This window comes from Rhopalosiphum maidis, chromosome 2 (assembly GCF_003676215.2).
Source record: "Rhopalosiphum maidis isolate BTI-1 chromosome 2, ASM367621v3, whole genome shotgun sequence".
Lineage (NCBI taxonomy): Eukaryota > Metazoa > Arthropoda > Insecta > Hemiptera > Aphididae > Rhopalosiphum > Rhopalosiphum maidis.
Window position 1 is genome coordinate 8,439,834 of NC_040878.1, and position 22,822 is coordinate 8,462,655.

Genomic DNA, 22,822 nt, shown 5'->3' on the forward strand with positions numbered 1-22,822 from the left:
ATCGCGCCAATCGTCGTACCGCGCTCAACATCGGGCACCGGCATCGTGATGATCATGATAATAATAACAATATTTTTATAAACGTATTTTGCTCAGATTCGTCGTATCGAGAAGGAAAATAAATCGCGATACACATACACGTCATCCTACCGCCGTCGATATTTAATAACGCACAGTAAAAATTACATTCAACCTATTTACGTTGTACACCGGAGCGCACCACCCCGGCAGACGTCATGTCCGCGCGCGCCAGACGAGTGAATCGAATCGCGATCGACGAACCGGGGGTGCCGTCCGTCTAGCCTATAGACATAATATAAATCCAACGGCGATCGCAATTCCGTACGAAACCGTCGTCGTGCGCGTATAATAATATAAAAAAATATTTACGGAAATCTATACCGCTCGGGCAGCGTATTATAATAGTATATCGTATATACACCGCCATGTCTGCCGGACTCAAACGGAACATCAACAACAACGTGGTCGACACCACCGCCGACCGGAAATGGAGCCCGGAAGTCCATACGAAAATATTCATACCGCCCATTAGCGTCACGGAACCCCGAGCGAAATTTGCCAAAGGTAGGACGAGCGAGAGCGCGCGAATCCGTTAAACGCGACCGTCTGGAACTGCAGCGGTACATCGTGTGTCACGTACGATGTCTGAGTATATTATTTACACGTCGATGCCTATTTATACTATTAATATTGTAATATGATCACTGTTACTTTACTAATCGGTGCGATTAGTTTTTTCTCTATTTAATTTCCGCGCCGACTCTTTTCTCTGACTATAAAGATACAAGTATGGTATACAGGACCTACCTGTGTTTATAAATTTATGATCACGAAATAATGTCGTTACGTTATTTTATACGGCGCGTATTGTGATTTGTGACACATCGCGCACCACACGCATATAATAATATAACATAGCTGGTATACTCATCATCAGCTATACACATAATAATAAATAATATCATAATACGTTCGTAGTTAGGCTTAGGTACGCGTATTTTAGTTCAATGAACTTTTTTATAAAATGTATTTTAAAAGTAAAATCATGTTTGAATTTACGGTTCATTCACACTTTTGCAATGAAATAACGTTTTGACGCTGAACCATAATTGACTAGTCGTGTTCCAGTATAATCAAAAAATAACGTAATTTTTTTTCGGTAAACAATAGTATTAAAAAAAAAACAATTATTTAAATGCTGTTTTCACAAAATAAATAAAGCTTACTTTGGTTCTCAATAAACTTTTGGGACGAGGGCATAATTAATATTTTCCGATTTTCCCTTGTCTTATACATATAATGAAATATATAAAAAGTCTTTCCCTGTATTTCACTTAATGTGATTACATTATTGAAATAAAGGTATTATTACCTTTATTATAACAATTATAAAAATTAATATTATCTGTGATTTGTTAGACCCTTTTTAATATGTATTTTGATTCTTAACTTTGTATGTGTAATTATATTTTTTTTAGTTATTAGAAACTAGAAAGGAATTATTAATGAATTATCAACATTATAATTATTTGTAACTTTCCTAAAAATAAAAATATTATAAAAAAGCTTCTGACAAAACACAGATAATTATTTTCTTTATAATACATTTTTGTAATAGGTTATAATTATAACCATAAATTATATACCTTTTAACAATGTAATCTCAATGAGTGAAAAACGGTAACACTACTCGTATAAACTATGAAGAGGTATTAACCATATTACATAACTACATAAGTGTAATACGGTAAAAAATATTATCCTGGTGTGCCCTCTTAATACGATATGTAAATTTGTTGGTAATTAAATCAATGTACCTATAATCTGAATTAAATAATGTAGATTACGTTAGGTTAGGTTAGGTAGGTAATAAATTATTTAGGAATATTTTTATTTTTATTATTTGTTATGTACAAATACTTAAATTTTTAATATTATATATTTTTTTCAAATGTTTTCACAATCATTTTTTTTTTTTTTTGTTTATATTTCTAGATCATTTTATAAATGTAAAGTACCTACAATTTAAATAAAAAAATATACACTTTATTCAGCATTTAAAATTTAAAATATCTATGTCCGAACTGATGTATAAAACACTAACAAACCGTTATTTATATACATCATTTGATTATTGCGTACATGCGATATGTAATGGTCATTCACCAAAAAGTTTTACGCAACAAGAATATAAAATACATTAAAATGTAATATATATTTATATTTTTTACATATACTACCAGGATATTTATTTAAGTTACATATTTTAATAACTTATTAAGATGAGTAAACAAATATATGATAAGAAAATAATATACTACTAGAAAATTGTCCATATAATTATGGACAAAATTACAAAATTTAGTATAGATATTTTCTTATTTAATTTTATAGTGTGTAAATTAAAACCTGTATTTAAATACATTAAATACCTATTTAATTATTTAGAACAAAATGTGTATTTTACACAATTTAATTAAATATAATATTAAGTATTACCAAACGTGGTAAAACATATTGGGTGATTCACCAAGTATCCTTTTCCTTATTTTTGCTTTCTTAGCAATCTTATTTTTTTTTAAGTATATTTAAGAATCATATTTTTAAAACTTTAGTTTTTTAAAGTATAATTTAATAAAAGTTTGATGGTTATATCACAATTGTCTTTTTTATTGTAAATTATTAAGAAGATTTTTTTTTGAAAATGTTGATGTATACAAATCGAAAGCACGAGTTATAAAACTTTAAGTACTAAAGATCTTTTTTATGATAACAGGTTTAAAAAATTTGGAGGCTATGGTGATTTGAAAATTATAAGTACTAGTATAGTGATAATTATTCAATATTACTTTTTTAAAATTATATAATTTTCAAAGATAATTCAATAAATTATAATAAGACTAAAATTTTACACTTAATTTATATTTTATGTAAAGTCATTATTAAGAACTATAGTACTATACTATATTTTTATCGTTAGTAAAGATACACAAAGTTTAATAACTCAAAAACAACTCGTTTTAATTTTGACTTGGACGCCTTAACTTTATCAATAAAATGTGAATAATAATTTATAGTAAAAAACTTGGTTCCTAGTTAACAAAATAGAAGTTTTGTTACCGCATAATAACCCTTAATTGATAGAAAAAAGTCTATATATTTAAATATAATATGTTTTTCAAGTATACCAATCTAAAAATTGCAAAAATCAGAATTTTAATAAATGCATTATTAAATTATAAAAATGGGGTGAGCGTGCCTAGTAGGGCACTTAGTAAATTTCTTCATACGAGTAATTAAGTTCCGACGGCAAATGTTTTACATACATAATATTTATCAACGCGGACCTCGGTGTTAAAGTTTCAAAGAAAAATGTTACCACTTTTCGATTATAAATAAAACTACATGTTCTACTACTAGAGATTGTTTGTGGTGCACGAAAAAACACCAGCGATATGGTTGAACGAGCACAATTTCTGTGCATCACACATTCTTTTGGTTTTATACACTCAATCGGCTATAGAACGAAAAATCGGCACGTAGTTTTGTGTACGTAATAAGTATAATTCGATATTGATGCACTAACGCCCCTCTTGTGATATATCGACTGTAAATACTACGTACTTACTAGTTATGTAGACAAAAATTGCTTGAAATTTATTTTTTTTTTCGTAAGGGAGGTTTTTAACAACTTAATATACCTACATATTCTTTGGTAATGTAAATCTTAGACCGATGATAATTTTAACATTTTTTTGTATTTAATAAAATCATAAAATATTGAATTAAAAAAACTAAGACGTTTATTTGTTCTTTTAACCAATTTCTACATTGTATAGCCAGAATTTCAAACACTCCGATATACCTCTCTTTACCTGCTTAGTCTATTTTCTACGGACAAGATTCAAAAATTTAAAATATCAAAATTATATTCTAAACTTTTTTAAGTGGTGGGGAGGAGGGATAAGTGATCTAATTTCTTCTTTAATTTTTCTATCAATGGGTATATTGATTACCTATACCGTCTGCCAACGATGTCCAATCATTTCAGAGCGATTAATTCTTTACACAGTTTACAACGACGTTCAAACCAATCCGCGAAATATTTAGAAATTGAATTCAAGTACCCAATTACATTATGACTTTCTAGGAACAATATATATATATTAATCTTCTACTTAGGACTTAAGTAGAAGACCCTAGTCTTACATGATCACTTTGAAGTGAAAAATTGCTTTAAATAAATTCTGGTATATTATTATACTTGTGGAATTCAGCATTCAACAATAAAGCATAAGATTTATATTCTATTTATTTTTCTGGAATAGATTATTATTGGTTGCCTATATACTCTGTTTAGTGAAAGAACGTACCGCGACCCGACGTAAGTCGGTTCTTCTGTGCATCTTCACGTAGGTAACACGCCTTGCCCATAGTAGAACCGATCTCGATGCAACAGAGTGTTGTGTAGAGATCCACAGAGTTGGCGCGTTCTCTCGATGGTTAGGACACGATAGAGTCGATGAATCGAGTACATATTACGTATATATTATAAATTACAATAACTAAAATAACGACTACATAATATAATACGTAATGTGTTTATAATATTGGGTTTTCCGACAGAAGTCAGTGGCGCGACCACTCAACAAGAGCCGCGGCGGAAGTACGTGACGACGGCGGTCGGCAGCAGCGGAAGCGACAGTAGCGACGGTGGATGTGCGGGTGGTGGCGGTGGTGTGGAAAGGGGCCGACGGCATCCGGTGTCGCGGACCGGTTCGTACCGTGGCCAGCCGCAGCCGTTGTCACCAATGTCGACCGGGGCGCTGTCGCCCAGCCTCCGGTCGCTCGGCGTGCCGGGCTCACCGTCTGCGGCCGCGATGGCCATCGGCTCCGCGAACCACAACTCGAATTGCGGCAGCGGTGGCATGAACGCATCGTCGCACCACCCGCACCGGGACGCATCGCCGCTCCGGTCCTGGTCGGACGCCGTGTCAGTCCGGTCACTGGCGTCCATCGGCATGGGCTCGACGGACGGCCGGAAGCTGACCATCGCCAAAGTGCCCACGTCGCCAGCGGAACTGCTCAACTTGGCCAGCCCTCAGACGTAATATATACAATTAAACCTTTATACTCACTAACATTATAATCTCCATCTGTGGCACTGAGAGTTTTTAACACACGCACGAGGTTTAATAATAATATTTTCGTTGAAATAACTGGGACGTAATTTAAACATTTCACTATGACATTAAATACTCTTAAAAACGAAGATTAATTCTCGTGCAATTACACTTCATATTTTCAAAATTCCTATGTTAAGAACATTGAATTAATATTAAAAAGTGTCTTGTAAGCGAAACAGTTTCTTAAACAAAAACCATTTGTATAAATATATTTGTCATAAAAAATTGTTTGACGTTTTAAAAATGTATAGCTAAACGTATTGGAGGAGGTATTAGCTAGACAATTTTATAACTATTTGCATTAAGATCTGAAAATGTTATACAAATTGTATTACATAGTTAAAATATAATATCTATCATAGAACCTATTATAAACACATGCATTATACGTAATTCTAAATTCTAATTATTTCCGAAAATTTCGAAAATTGTATTTTGTTTATAAACATTTAAAATGAAAATCCATATGAAACTCATTTTTATGGTTTACTCTTGTTTTCAATAATGCAAATGACAAAATATTCTTTGATTTGGTTTGCTATTACTTAGGTCGATCCGTCTCTAACATATGAAAAGCAAAATACATCGATGTGTACCCCATTTATTCACAAAAATATTACGCCAGAGGACGAACCCCCGGTTTCCTCACTTTAGATCTTACCCTGTCATTGATAGTCTCTCTATCTGCTTTTATTATAATAATTATTTGACTTTTTCTTCTGTTATTATTTTATATTATTTATACAACGGCACCCGTGTGGGCACGTGTCGTTATTTACGCGTCTCACGCACGCCCATTATAATAACATACAGGACCAGCCCTGGGCACGACAACCGACCGGCAATAATTATTATGCGTATCGAAATTATTTCGCTTATTTTGCCAACCAGTTTTATTTTTGTGCTGATCTTGTGCGTCGAGTACCTACTTAACGCGATCGGTCGACATACCTAATTGTTATGTAGAGACAAATCGAAAAAAAAACCCATCTTATAGATGCGAAAAAAGTTACACTAATACTATAATAATATAATACATTAGTTATTAGTATAATATTATAGTAAATCGTGTAGAGACAGACTTATACCAATATTAATTATTAATTATACACTATGATAAATCGTCGAAAATGTTTTTTTTTGTTTGTACCCGTCATTAAAGTGCTGAAATGGACTAATCGAACGATTTTGGCCACTTTCAATTACGCATACCAGTATCTTCGATTATTATTATCATTATATTTTATAATTATACGAAGACTTGCGCGTTTACAGTTACCATTGCGGTATAGTGTTTTTAATTTGGCATGTGTGCAAATTATTTATTATATAGTAGGTATAGGTACTAAAACATTAAGCATACTGATTGTGTGTCTGTGTACGAAAATAATCTATTACACCTGAAATCGTTGTATCAATGCATTCGGATTTAATTTTTATCGTCTAAATTGCAAATGTCTGCATAATATTATCTCGACTAAGAGCTATAGGTATATGTGAAAAATATGTTATATAATTATGTATAGGTGTAGATTCGTACTACGCGTATCGAATAAAAAACTCAACGAAAATCCTAAAAAACTGGTCATAAAAATATGGCTATATATAGGTACCTAGTAAATAGATAAAAAAAAATAAGGACTTCATTAATTGAACGTTATATTACATATTATAATACAATTAATGTTATGACAATAATAATTTTTGCGTTATGCTATCGTCGTTCTTGCTTACGTCCATATGACCATGCTCAATACATGTGTTTAGTTTTCTATCGCATTGCTCAGTATTATGTATGTTTATACGACAAGGTAAATAATTCTAAAGATTATAGTATATATAATATATACTTATGAGGCTGTAAATAGATGAAACCTACACCTGTTGTTGTTTCATTCAAACTGTGTAATTTAATTTGAAACAAACAAAAACAAAATTAATTTATAATGTGTGTTTTAAATGAAAAACAAGATCAATATATTTGAAAAAATTCGATTATCAATTTTTATAGATTTGAATAGTATACAATATACATTGTATATTCATTTAAATATTTCGAATTTTCATGTTTTTCTAAAATATGTTGATTCAAATGCACACAATACTAAATTATACTGACAATTTGTTTTTTACGCGTAGACATTTACAAACACGTAAATTTAGTCATTTCAACAAACTTTGTTATTAATAATTTCATTGCGTGTTTGAATCAGTTCTTGAAATTAATTGGAACAGAGCATACTATGAACAGCAACAAACGCTAGATATAATAATTCTTAAACATTTAACTTATATTATATCATCTTCGAACAATTATTCTACGATAAATCGAGACATGGTTTCATCTGTTTATTACTATAGATATTAAAATATACTTACTCGTATTTAAATTAGCATACAAATGTTATAATAATGATAGAAAACTGGCATTTTAGATTGATTAATAACGTTTTAGAATACTTTGTTTCCGCGTTTTTTTTTCTTTTTAATAACTTAAACTCTTTAAAGGAAGTATTGAAAACACATAGATTTTTATATTTTCAAATAAAAGTTATTTAAATATGTCTTATGACTACTATGTACTAATGCTAGACTGTATGATATAGTTTATTTGATTTATAATTTAATTATGTGGATTGTGGGTACTTATTTTGTTAAAATATTGTCCGTTTTATTGTTGAAAAATAATCAATATAATGATATAGGCTGTTGAATATTTACTTACTAGATATGGATAAGTATATTAAGGTATCATAGGTCATTTTACACACAATACTAAAATTATTGTTTATTGAAAAAAAACTATTAGTGTTTTTTGATGATAACAAAACGTTGAATTTTAAGCTCTCGTAAATCTAGGAAAAATAAAAATGTCATTAAAATGTGTACTCGTTACTATATTTTTTTGTTCCTAAGTAATGAAATATTATGCATGTTTGTTTACTATCAAAATTACTGTTACCGCCGATACCGTCACACTGTTAATATAATTCCCATAAATTAGTAGTTTTGAACACGCGTTTATAAGTATATAATATTTTTGTAGTTGAAAAACATAATAACCACCAGTAAAATAATAATAAGCCTAACATATTAGGTATTTGCAAATTATAAACATTTAATACGCACATGTACAAGTGCTCCGACTATAGACTCCATATAGATTGATCGGGAGTATATAAGTGCGAAACACACAATAAATATATATAAATATATATATATATATATATATGAATACGATATATGCAGTATACACTTTGTCTGTATTGTCTGTATAGTAGCTGATAATTGACTGGCAAATATTCAGATATATATATTATACGAGTATTACCCATAGGTAAAATATTAAGGGATGGGGAAAATAAAAAATGTCTCAAGATATATAATAGATGAAGGTGTTTGATATTATTTCAACATGTTCAATTAATTATAACTTAATATTATTTTAAACAGGGGGGAGGACTTTGGCGCTTGACCCCTCTCCCCAACAATATATATATCTTACAGCGGTATTAATAAATTAAAAATAGCATTAATATTGTTTTATTCAAATGCTCTTCTCTAAAAAATTTGGTTTGCCTCACCTTAAAATATAGTATAGCTATATGTCTCTGTAGTCCCCATAATCCCAATTAGCACCCGTAGATGTTTATAGAAATTAATTATTGATGCCAATAAGTTCAAATTTATTTCGCATTTGTTCTCGTCTCGGATAAAAAACGGAAAGGCATTCTTGTAAGTTAATGCTTTCGTTTTCAGAAGAAAAATATATAATATCTATTTACATTGAAAATGCGTTACCCCAATTCCCTTTAGAATTTTAGATACATTTTATAGTAATACCGTGTAATTATAAGAGCTAATATGCACGTTATAACATGTATATACGCGCTAGTGTGCTACCGTATATCTACTTTCATTTTTTTTTTTTAATCATCTTACCAGGCAAAGTCTCCAATAATCATATTATATTATAATTTATACTTTTTTATCGTCATGTTATTTTATTATACACGACAAACTCATTTTAATACTTATTACTTATATATTATTATGATGCGATTGCAAAAAAATCGACAATGCGTAACACGGTCTATATAAACAACGATGGGACGATAAACTTTACCGTTTACAAACCGATATTAATTGGACCAGTTGCGATTGATTTTAATTACAACAGGTTAGAATCGGCTATTTTCGAGGAATTCGCAATGAAAGTCTTCGATGAGTTCGATTGTCTATCGATCGAGTGTGCATTTTCAGTTACTAATACTAGTGAAACTCATGTGCAAGTAAAATATGTTAAAACAATTACCTACAAATAATTTATGAATAATTATTTATATTATGTACACATAAATAGACACATAAAATATATTTTATAAATCTCGTTTTTTTATTATTTAAAAGAAAAAAAGAAAATTAAAAAAAACAATCTGTTACTTTTTACATTATTGGAACTATGGAATATCGATTTTTTGCATTCGGTATTTTGGAATCTTAAAATGACTTGAGTCTGAGAGAATTTATTTAACAATATTACTTTAATTTAGCTTATACATTTTTTTTCTTAAACAATATATTTTTAATTATTTGCATTATATTATGACATTATTAATAGTAAATACCGGCTCTTTAATTTCTAAAGTCTAATCATAGTTATAATAATTATTACATAACTATGTAAATTATGCTTACTACAGAAGCTTTTAACGCATTTTAATTTTCTATAAAACATTAACCATTAGAAAAAATTTTATAAAAATGTATTGTTATTACTTTTTTTCGAGTTTATGACAAACAAAAGTTCTAACTTATTGATTAAAGTACTATATTATATTAGGTACATTATTTGTATTTTAATACTTTTTTAATATAATATATTCTTAGAAATTTGAAATTGAAAAAAGTTGTGCCTATATTGTAATTACATCATAAAAAACAATTACTGCGTCATAATATTAGTTCGTTATATCACTATTGTATCTCTACAACGTGAGATATGGATAAAGATAAGTTGTCGGGCATTTTGTTATAAATTATAATATAGTATTTTTATGTCTATATCAGCTGTTTAAGGTATAATATTGCAAACTGCAGCTATAAATAATTAGTGATTATTAATATTAATTAGACCCACATCTGAATCAACCGTAATCATATCAGTCGATTTATAACCGCGTTTTACAGCGGTCAATGCCAGTAATCACCTTGAACTTACTGATATAATAATAATGATAATAATAATACGGACCTTGTCAACGAGAAATGTTTTATGCAACCTTTTGTCGATTATAATTTACGTTTGCCATCAACTATAGGCACTGTATTATTATATTTATTGTTTTTTTTTTTTTTTTTTCAAAAAACGGATGTACAAAGATGTCATTATCACGGTGGACAATCCAAGGTTAGAAATTGCGAGTGCGCACGACATATATAAATATATTATATATGATGTACAGGCGATTTTTAATGGAAGGGGGCAGATGATCCGGATCTAAAACCTGAACAAGCTTGTTTTCAAGTGTAATTAAGTTCTTTCTTTTCGATTAAATGTATCCGGGGCCCTAATAAGCTATAATTATGAAAACACAATCATATAAGTTCGAAATACGACCAGTGACCTGTAGTGATCGCGGAATTGTTTTTTATTTAGTTCCATTCATTAATAAACTATTATATTCCGTTTTTCTAAACACGAAATTGTTTTCAAATATGATTTGCTGAACGGAAGTACCTTTTTTACAATCTCGTTCATTAACAGAGTATTAGCCATTAGGTATTAGTATCTACTTAATACTTATATGTATAAAACATAAAACGATATAGTATAGTACATTATACAGAGTGTTTCTATAACACATAGTCGTACTCAATGGAAAAGCAAAATAACTAAGTTACTAGAATTGCTTTAATTCACAAAATATTATGAATATTTTTGTATTTTTGCTATTAAAATAACGTATATAGTTACGCACATAAAATCAAATTACATTAAAAATACAACATTTATCATTAAATTGAGACTAACAACGACAGTTATTAGCTATATAATACATCTGTAAAATAATATTCTCATTTGATCATATTGTATAATGGGGTTTTTTTTTTAATCCGTACATTGTAGCCTCTAGATACCTGCTACCTATGCCTCATCTTATGTCAATCAATAGTTTGCACGTGTGCATTAATTTATCACCTTTTTCATTGATACGATAAAATTTTGCTGATTTTAGAAAAAAATCTAAATGAACACTTCTTTAATAAAATATACTTCTAAAGATTAATGACAAGATAAACAAATTTTGATTATACAGTGAAACTTCCATTATATGAACTAATGGGTGATTCCTTATAGAGAGAGACTTATTAAATAAAGTAACACATATATTTGGTTATAATATATTAATATATAGTTACAACTATTATGGTTCTGAAAAATATTTCATTAAGCAAAATGTTTCCATTAATTGTTATAAATGGAATAAATTATTGAATATTATTTTGCTGTTACACTAAAAAATATTAATATCTAAGCTAAATTTATTCTAAAATTCTATTTTATATAATATATTTTAAATATGAATAGAATAAAAATTGTAGTTATAATATTTTAATTTAAACTATTTAAAATATTTATAAGTTAAGCACAAAATTACAAAATTGAAACCTTATAAAAAAAATATATTTGTTTGAATTATTGTTTTAATCGAGTATGGCATTGGACACTTAGTACATGGCATACAAAGTTTTATACAAATTTCTGTTAATTAGGATTCGATTTTTTTTTATTTTAAAGACCTTTAATACACATGTTAAAATATCAAAACGACACTAATTTCTAAAGAACAAATAGTATTCAACGATGTACTACATTTTGTAACGTCATTGGCTTTAATCAATTGTTTTATTATATTTTAATATTTATACAAATATTTTTTTTTATATTTAATTCTACGAGACATTAAAAATGTAATAATTGAGATAGCTAGGTAGCGTAATTTATTTACGTATATATATATGTATTAAAAATTGATGAATAATGAAAAAAAAACGTATTTGTATTTAAACTTAAAAGTGTGTCGTGTCGAGTGTCCCACACGGTGAACATATTTTTGACCTATTATTCTAAGCATTCTTATTATTCGACTATATATTGTTATAAACATGCCTATATATATATATATATATGCCCATTCTGCAGTGAAAACGAATAGGTAATATATTCGATAGAGATATTCGTACACAAAATAATTAAAAATAAAATAATTTGCATTTAGTCTAATATAATTTAGATTTTATTTATTTATTTTGTGTTAAAAGTCGCGGTGTATCACGTTACGCGTAGTCTCGTTATTTTCGTTATACGGATTTTTTTTTCGTCAAACGCCAAAGCGCTCGCTCGTCATATAATCGAAGAGCGCTACTCGGGACGAATAAGAGCTGAAATTCGTACCTATTTATTATTTCTATCTCGACACCCGGCCACAACGATATTCGCGCTCGCATCACGGGGCGGGTCTGTGCGGTCGTCTCGTATATTATAATTATTATATATTATAATACACGAGCGTCACGTGCATCTCGAAATGCGAATGATGGCGCCCACACGCGCGCAAAAACCGCCGAACGTCGCGGCCGTCGCGCATAATATTGTACGATAATATTGCAGTGCGAAATTGAACAGATCGCGCGGCGGCCGCAGCATCCGGGAATCGCGAGCGGAGTCAAACGTTTCGGCGTGAGGTTAGGTTGTACTGTTTTATACCGCACGGTCGCCGTGGAATATTATCGGCTTGTTGCGCGTATCCTGATGCCGCACTATTCACGCCGACACTACAACGGTGTAGCATAATATATGTATACGATCGGGGCCGGTGTACGCAAAAATAATAGCACCGTACGTCGCGCGGCTGCTTATTCCGCGGGCGCGACACAATACGAATCGAATTCGAGTGTATTGAATTCCGGCGGACGCAAAAGGAGTTCGCGCTCAGTCATCCCGTTAGACGCGTTCAATAGATCCGCGCGCGGGTGCAGTGTACTTGCGCGTATAATGACGAAAATAATAATAATATAATAAACGTCCGTGAGTGTACTCGTATTATTATTATTATTGTCATGTTTATATTATATACATTTCGAGTATTGACAGCCACAGGGGCGTAAAATATTCGCCATCACGACATCGCCTCGAAAACGCATACGATAGTGCGGGTTTTCAACTCTTTTTATTATTATTATTATTATTATTACTATCATCATTATCATTGTCAGTAACAATAATGTGTTACCTATAGGTATTTTAATATTTCAGCGGTCTCCGACTATATACGTTTCGCGAGTTATTATTCCTCGTATCGCGGTATTTTCGCAGACATGCAGTCTACGTAGGTACACATTATATCGGTGTACATTAATATGTATCACGTGCGCGTGAATAATACAATAAACTCAGTATTGAGTACTATATGGCTCTAGGCGAGTTAATAATATATTTTTTTTAACTCAATTGATTACATTTGTAGAACGTTCTAAAATAAATTAAAGTTGATAGTTCAACTATTTTTTTTTTTTTTTGAATTTTTACTTGATGAATTTAAAAAGAGTATAGTAGTACCTACTTACATAACTTGTTAATTCTTATTAATTCGTGTATTGATATCATTATTATTTTTTAAGAAAAAACTTAGTTTCAATTACATTTATGATCAACAAACTTCCCCTCTTCTTACATTCACCATCCTTCAAATATAAAACATCCATGGTCAGGCATGATCAGATACACTCGACGGCTTAATATACTTTCAAAAAATATGGAAACATCGCTGTATTAACAGCAATAAATATGAATATGCCCTCACGTATTATATGACATATTATAATATATTATATTATAGCGACATGAGGGCCACTGCTTTCGAGCACTGCGGACACTTAAAATACTTATATTTATATTATAATTATATTTATATCTGGCCTGCAATCGAGTATACTCGGGGACCTTCGTGGCATTTAATATAATATTTTAAAATGTTAAACGAATTTAGGTAGGTACTGGGCAACATTGGTGCGCCGTCAATAAAACAACGAATAAACTACTCGTAAACACTATAGTGTGATGATGATAATAATAACAATAATAATGTAATAACGCCAGTGTACAAAATTTATTAATATACGTATAGTGATGCGTAAACTTAATATGCGTCATACACTCACACATCGTACGCACTCTATACACGGTTATTGGATGGTAATATTTGTAAAAAATATTTCGTTTACAAACATACAAGAAAAAGTATTTATTTATACCTATGACTAAAGAGGTATAAACATACGTGGAGTGCAACTCATCGCGCTAGAAGGGACTCAAAATCAAAAAAAGAAACCTTACAGAACCCCTAATAGAGTACGCTGAAATATTTACGTGCTTACAATTATTCTGATCTACAGAATTATAAATTGTTTTTTTTTTCAAATAATAACTGACCTTTTTTACTGCAAATTAGAAAACAGATCATTTTCTTGAAATGTATAAAATATACTTGAATCAAAATTTGAACTAGTGATTTCTAAATTATTGAAATGTATACATTAATGATAATAATTCTTAAAAATGGTTTTACAAAAGTATAAAATATATAGTATAATTAAATATAGTATTTATTATATTTAAATGATTTTTACTAAATTTAATATGAATTATTAGAATTTAAACAAAATCATCATACCTTTCATATCTTCCAAACCCTTTATCAACTATCACGAACCTATTATCCTTGTCACGTAAAAATAAATAATTCAAAAACCACTCGTTTGAATTTCAATTTAAATACCGACAGCATTTTCAAAAAATTCATCTAATTGACAATTATATAAGAAATAAAAGGTGATTTTCATTTGAATAAGTTTGTATTGCCTCAGGACATTCCTTAAATTATATAATTTTAATTTTAACTTTAAATTATTTTGAATACATTAAAAAAATTGGCCTTTAATAAGTTCCGAAAATCAAAATTTGAATAAATTAATTATTTAAGAAAAAGATAAGTTAAACGTGCTTGGTAAATCAACCTGTATACAGCGCAGTATTATACGATGTTCGTGCAGTCGAATATTTAGGAAAGCATCCACTATACGTTTAAATCCCTCACTGTCTCGTTGTAATAACCTCCACGCCCAACGTTTAATACAATAATTATATTATTATCGTATTGTATTTATAGATATACGTTAATACAAGTATTCAATGTTTTAAAATGTGGTATTTAGACCCGAAACGTGAACGCGCATAATGACCGTCGTCACGGATGTGTTTTGTGTTTGACCGGCTTTTCACGCACTCTTCTCGTCTCGCGGCTATATCATACACGTCTTATACACCGAACAAGTCTGCTAGTAATCGGTGTTGCGTGATGCCCATTTCATATGTAGGTCTACGCGACCAAAAGTACTCTATAATCTATATTAAAGTTTCCGTCGCAACGACCGCTGACGAATTTGTATCAAAAGCCATCAATAAAAATATATAGGACTATTGATGGGGTTTTTAACACCTATAGGTTATACAAGAGCTAAAAAAAAATTATTTTCTAATCACAGTAAAAATATGAATCATTTTATAATTATTGAATAAAAACTTCATTTATCTAAGCTTTGATTAGTCGCAGATAAATATAGGGCTAACTAGAAAATATCTTTACGTAACATAAATCATAAATGCTATAAAATGAAACTTAAAGTAAAAACGTATTTCAAATGCGCATCAATAAGTATTGCATAAAAACATGGCTTAAACTCTAAGTATCTATACATTGAGTTAAAATTTGAAACGAAAATAAGTTACTGATTATATGATTAAAAATACAAATTAACTTAAAGTTTTTTGATACTTTTCATTTTTTTTTTATCTGTTATTAAATACATGTTATATAATGTTTTTTTATCCTTATTGCTTGTTTCGAACAATAAGGTAAACGTGGTTACAGCCACCTGCTTTTACCATGAGATCAGCGCGCACGATTGCAGCCTATATTATAACGGATACCTACCTCACTCATTGACACAGACCTCAATAAATCAGTTATACGCAATAGGTACGTATTTTATACACAAGCACACAAGCGTAAATCATGTTTTATAATATTATATTATTGCGCACTAAATTGCTTCGGTCGGGGTGGTTCGCCGCGGCAGGTGAATATTGCATATACGAGTACACGTACATACGATAATAATGTAATAGGCAGGCACCTGCGTCGGGCAGAACGTATACACTGCACGCCGTTGGGTGCGATCGAATTGTAACGCGGCGGGTTGAATCGCAATACTAAACCGCAATAATATCGTATGCTGTGACACCTCCGTTTGAACGTGGGCGAGTTTGTAATACCCGCGTAGTACATGTTGTAATTTATGTGTTTTTTATAATAACTATAATATTATATGTTAATTAATAATATCGATTAATCGTTAATCACCGTCGTTCGGTACGCCGTGTGTACGCCACATTGGCCAACCCGCGAGATCAAAGATATGTAGGTATATATTATAGGTACATATTGTAACGTTCGCGTTGCAGTAGTAGACTCGTGTGGTAGGTATATATAATATTATATAGGTACCTACGTGTGTAGACGGGTTTAAAAATTATTTGCGAAAACGAATCCGCGCGAATTCCGCATGCCTATACCTGCAGCTGTATATACAGTTAATTAACAAATTTTATTTAACCCGTTATACGGCTTCCACGAATCGGTTTTATTCGTCCCGAGCTCGATCGTATTATTTCAATATAAGAGAACATATTATTTAAAGATACATTCGTATTGTTCATACGTCCGTCCATTACAAGTGTCTGTAAAATATGTTGTTGATGATGTCTGCACGGATATTTGCAATGTCTCATACATGTGTATATATAAATACGCGAGACACTGTGAAGTGTACACTGATTGGTATAATATTCGCTATAATGAATATCGCATATACGTATAATACAATAATATAATGGAATAATATCGCAGCATCATTCTGTATAATACAGAGTATACGAATCATGCAGATTTTATAAATCGTTTTGATATTAAATCTGCTGTTCGGCTTAACACTAAAATAATAAGCTTTCTGCTGGTGTAATTAATATTAAATATTCATAGAATAATAATTGTTATTGTTATTTAGGTACCTATACTTTTTTCTTTTGTTTTTTTTTCTTGTAATCGCCAGAATAGTATAAAGTTCAATGTTAGGTAACCGTAAAAGCTATGCGAAACTATTGCTAATCGGAATATCTTATATCAAACGGTTATGCTAATTAGTAATCTCTTACTATATACCGTGTATGATAACATATATACTGTTATTTGTTACACACCGATTTCATCCTGTCGGAAGTATATTTCTGTACAGTCATTATAAGTGCGTTATAATAATATATTCAAAAGCGTTTATTATAATATTATTGTTAATTGTTATTCGATTTCAATTTTTAAGTAATCTGCAAAATGTTGCAACATATTCTTTAATCGTATTTAAATCATTGCAATTTCATGATTTTGTTGAATGATATTTTTAATTAATTTATGAAGTAATCACATTCTCCGCAGTATCATTAAATATAATAAAATTTATGTGTTTATTTTAAAATGTGATGACGTACATTACTACTAGAAAATTATCAACTATACCTATACCTACCTCATTTTAAATTAACTTAAAGTATTTTTGGAAGCTTTTTCTCTGTGTAATTACATGTAATAATCACTAATTATTGAAGTATATACATATATATATATGTAATATAAATAATGATTTATAATAATAAAAATTACCCCCAAAAAAATTTGTGAATATTTATTTCTTTGTAAATAAATATTTTTTTCAATAATCAAGAAGACATTTTTTTTATATTACGATGTATAGAAATTATATAACGGAAATATCGTGGTATTGAGCTAATTTTAGGAATACAACGAAGCGCGCAATACTTACTTTGTCTTCGTTAAAAAAATGCATAGACTAAACAACAAAATATAGGTAACATAGTATAGTGATGTTTATGTATAGTGATGGAATTTTAAAAACGTTTAATTTTAAAACTGTCTAATAGGGCATAAAATAAAATATAACGTAAAAAATATTATTATATTATATTTAAATATTATTTTGAATTATCACAAAAATTGTCTGTATCAGTTATAGTTAGTAGTTACCATATATCGTTATTTTATTTCGATATAAGTAAACGAAAATTATTTAAATTTCTACTGATATATTTTCTCCTTATATTCAAGAATGTTACATTTTTATAGCACTGCTGTAGAACATTAAATCCAAATTATCTAGTAAACAAGTATAATTTTATCGTTTTAATAGATGGGATATACGATTATCTTTTTTTTTTAGATAATTGTATATATTAAATAAATTCTGCTTTTGACTATATGAAAAAAAAGATTAATAGTCACCTTAACTTTTACTGACTAAACATATCAATTTTATAATAATAACCAATAATTAGGATACATATTTCAAAACTATAATTTTGGTTAATATACTCAGAATACTACTGTAGCTAGTATCTACTATAGTAATTTACATTCCACGTTTGAATATAAAATATATTTTCATTACGATCAAGAATTGTTAAAATAACTATAAAATGTTAAGTATATGTAAAAAGTTCATAATGTTATTCAATTCAATCCAATTTCTAATTATGAGCGAGGAATATATTGGTTTCACCGTGTTTTTACTTTTCTCCTTTTTTAAACTTTTTTTCTTTGTAGTTTTTCTAAGCGTACCTCAATAATATCTGACAACTGACTTATTTTTTTTAAGTCGATTGCACATAATCATATGCAGCTATTATAGCAGTACATCTCTGATTGAAAAGTTTTCGCAAACTATAATTTTCATTTTTTTTTTTTTTAATTATGACACATAAGAATACATTTTATAAGATAAATATAAATTTTTTTTAAATGCTTTTTATCGATGTATTTTTTATACATCATATCGAAGTAAATTGTTTTATGAATTTTGAATAACTAAAATATTATTTTATTGGAATGCATTTTCCAGATTCATTGAGAAAGATGACGGTGATTTTACAGAATGCAGCAGTTGTTCCAGATCACTTGCAGAATCATTATCAGACTTTCGATCCAGGACCAGAACTCACTATTGGCGCAACAAACTCCAGTTCATCTTAGCAGTGCCTGGGCTGTTCGGTTGGCCTGGGCAATATGTGGCGGTTTCCATATCACTGCCACAAAAGTGGTGGAGGTAAGCCGTTTTTTGTCAATTATAATTTACGATTTATACCAGGAAACTTAAAATTAAAATTACTGGTATTTTATCGTGAAATGATTGCCACTAAAAGTTTAATAGGAAGAAGCCAATTTATCATAGGCCAAGGGAGCCATTAATTCATGATGGCGGGAACTTCACTATTGCTGTTTTATTGTTTTAAATTTACAGCCGAATTAAATGGCAATGTCGACAATATTTATACAAAAAACAAACAAACAAACAAACAAACAAAACACAACAAAAGACTTTTTGTATTGATCAATTAAATCAAAGAAATATTAAAAGTCACTTAAACGAATTATAATGGGGACATTAATAATTGAAGGTAGAGAAAATTGGAATGTAATAAATCGAGAAAGGAAATGCTTCTATTTTGTTATAAATAAAAATTGCTACTTAATTGACCGTGTTAATGTTGTAATTTTGTTTTAACCCATGGCATTAATTTAAATTATGACTTTTATAGACTCGTATGACATGTTATAAAATATACATTTTTATTAAAGATTTATGTATTTGTAATATTGTTATAATTATAATACATCAACGATTGCTTTTATAGGTATATTTTTAATACCATACTTTTTGGTGATGATATTTTGTGGAATACCACTGCTGTACTTAGAGTTAGCTATTGGACAGTTTACTAAACGAGGACCAATTAGTGCAATATCAAAACTGTGTCCAATTCTAAAAGGCAAGTAAATTATATTTATTATATTGTAATTTGGTTCTGTTATACGTGTGTATTATGTATAATACTCAAATGTTAACTATAATTATTAACGAAATTATAAGCACACATTTTTGAAAAATTATATTTATAAATGTGTTAGATGAATAGTGAACTCCACTCATTGTTTTCTAATAATATTTTTATCATAATTTACTCAAATGTAATTATACTACCTTTCGTAGTATTCAACTCCAATATCGGTGCTTTTTATTTATTTTACATAATCATATAAACATATAATAATATATGATGAAACTAATATGAAATATTATAAATGAAAATATTTTGTTACTAAAAGTCTAAAACTTGTTTTAATAGATAAAAGTGAATGTTGACTTTAGTTGAAATAAAGGCCAAATTCGAAATTGTTGGATTAATGTTTATAACTGACCTACTCATGTTATTAAATAATAAATAGTATATTGTACATTTAATATTAATCTAATATGTTTATGAGTAATATTACATGCTAATGAATATTTCAACAAATAATAATTATGTAGGTATTCGTTGTATTACCATATTTTTATAGAAAACAATTATACATTAGCATGCGTGTGTCTCAAAATAAAACCTCAGCTAAAATAATACATCTTAGTTTGGTTTACATTACCAACTAGCACTCGTATTCATCTTCGTGACTCCTTCAATATATTTTTTTCTGAAAGCATTATTTACTATGAAATATGAATTAAGGTATTTTTCAGTTTAACCTAAGTTTAAATATAACAAATAAGAACTTATATTTTCGTGTTAGGATTAGAAACTTAAAAAATCTGTATTAATAACGACCACAAAAACGGTAAACGTCCTGTATGTACTCATACATATATATATTTCCATTGATATATTTTCGTAGTATTTAATCTATTCTGTGGTATTATTATAAACTATTTACTTTTATTCGTTTTCATATAAAAAAAAAATTATAAATTTATTACAATATAAAATAAAATAATCGAATTTTAGGAACAACTAAACACGTTTAATAATGATGAATAATATTAATTAATTTATAAATTAGTATAGTAATTATAAAAAGATAACACAAATAAATAAAAAAGTGAATTAATAAATAATACTTTCAAAAATATGGTCAGCTATTTTAACTTTCGATTATAAATATATGTTTAAATCATACAGGATTTTCAAGGGTGCTACCTCGCGAAATTATATCATCTAATCCAATAAGTCTTTACAAAAAACATAATAAATGTCAATACTATATTATATCTCCGTGTAATATGGTTTATTTTTTAGTAGTATAAATTCGGTTTGTAGAAATATAAATAATTAAACGTACGCTATAGTGCGATTATATATACGAATCTCTATAAACGCGTCATCTATCATGCAGTTCGTGTCAATTGACGATGACTAACGTATATTATATTCCGACTTCTGATTTCCGTCTTTTACAGGCGTTGGTTTATCCAGTGTGGTGACGTCGTTCTTCGTATCCGTCTATTACAACGTAATCATCGCATACACTCTATATTATTTCTTCTCGGCGATCCAGAACCAGCCGCCGTGGGTGCACTGCAACAACCGGTGGAACACTGACCAATGCTGGACGCCAGGCCGTAACAGCACTAGGCCTTTGGACGGCAGAAGTCCTACCGAAGAGTTTTACAAGTACTTGTTAAACTCTATATTATTATTAAAATAACATTGAAAAAAATTATACGTAATGGATAGGATAAAACTTATTGCACACGGATACCTTTTAACATAATTGATAAAGTGTTCTTCATACCGTGTACAATCGAACCGAAAGTAATTATAAGTGTAATAACACTTCATCATATATTGTGATCATAGCGTTGTAAATTACATTATGACGTATAATAAAATACAATGGGTAACGACAAAAAAAAAATACAACATCTTATATATCTCATTGTCATAACAATTATGTATTAAAGTGTGTATTGCATTAAATATAGTAATAATAACTATACCCACGTGTACGTTTCATAAATGGTTAAAAACTAACCGACCATGTATCGAGATATTAACTGTTGAAAATCATATTTTAATTATTGTTAGGTATAGTTCGGAAGATTATTATAATATCAATCGAGCAGCTCAAACGATTATTACCGGATTTGGCAGAAAATCACACGATTGCCTTATAATTTATTATTAATTAACATAGGTACACGCAAATAATGCTGTGTGTGAAAAGGAGGGGGGGATGTCGGCATATAATTACTTAACGCAACAACGCATACCTCGTGCCGTTCATGATGTAGCTCATTGACCACGTGAAAATGAAAAAACCCTGTTATATAGATTAACCATTATTAACTCATTCATTAATCATCGGCATACTAACGAAAACCATGACTGTGAAAAATAATTGCCAGTATTTCGATTTGATTACGATACATTCGCGAGATCATGTAATAATTGTCATGATCGTTGTTTTACTTCCTACTCTCTTCACAGCGACCATGAATATTGTTATTGTTTATAATATATTATTATTAAAATGAATTCTATTTCAATTTTCAAATGATAATTATCATTGTAAAATGCGTTATGATATTATATT

The 22,822-nt window shown here is 29.3% G+C and overlaps 1 protein-coding gene across 1 annotated transcript in view; it reads left to right on the plus strand.

Moving 5' to 3' along the window:
* The first annotated feature begins 446 nt into the window (after window positions 1–446).
* Window positions 447–22,822, plus strand: part of LOC113551263 (sodium- and chloride-dependent GABA transporter ine-like) — a 29,980-nt gene continuing 7,604 nt past the window's right edge. The window contains 6 exon segments of the mRNA XM_026953404.1: window positions 447–585; window positions 4,648–5,128; window positions 19,299–19,431; window positions 19,433–19,502; window positions 20,092–20,226; window positions 21,687–21,900. Of these exon segments, the coding sequence (XP_026809205.1) occupies window positions 447–585; window positions 4,648–5,128; window positions 19,299–19,431; window positions 19,433–19,502; window positions 20,092–20,226; window positions 21,687–21,900 (1,172 nt within the window).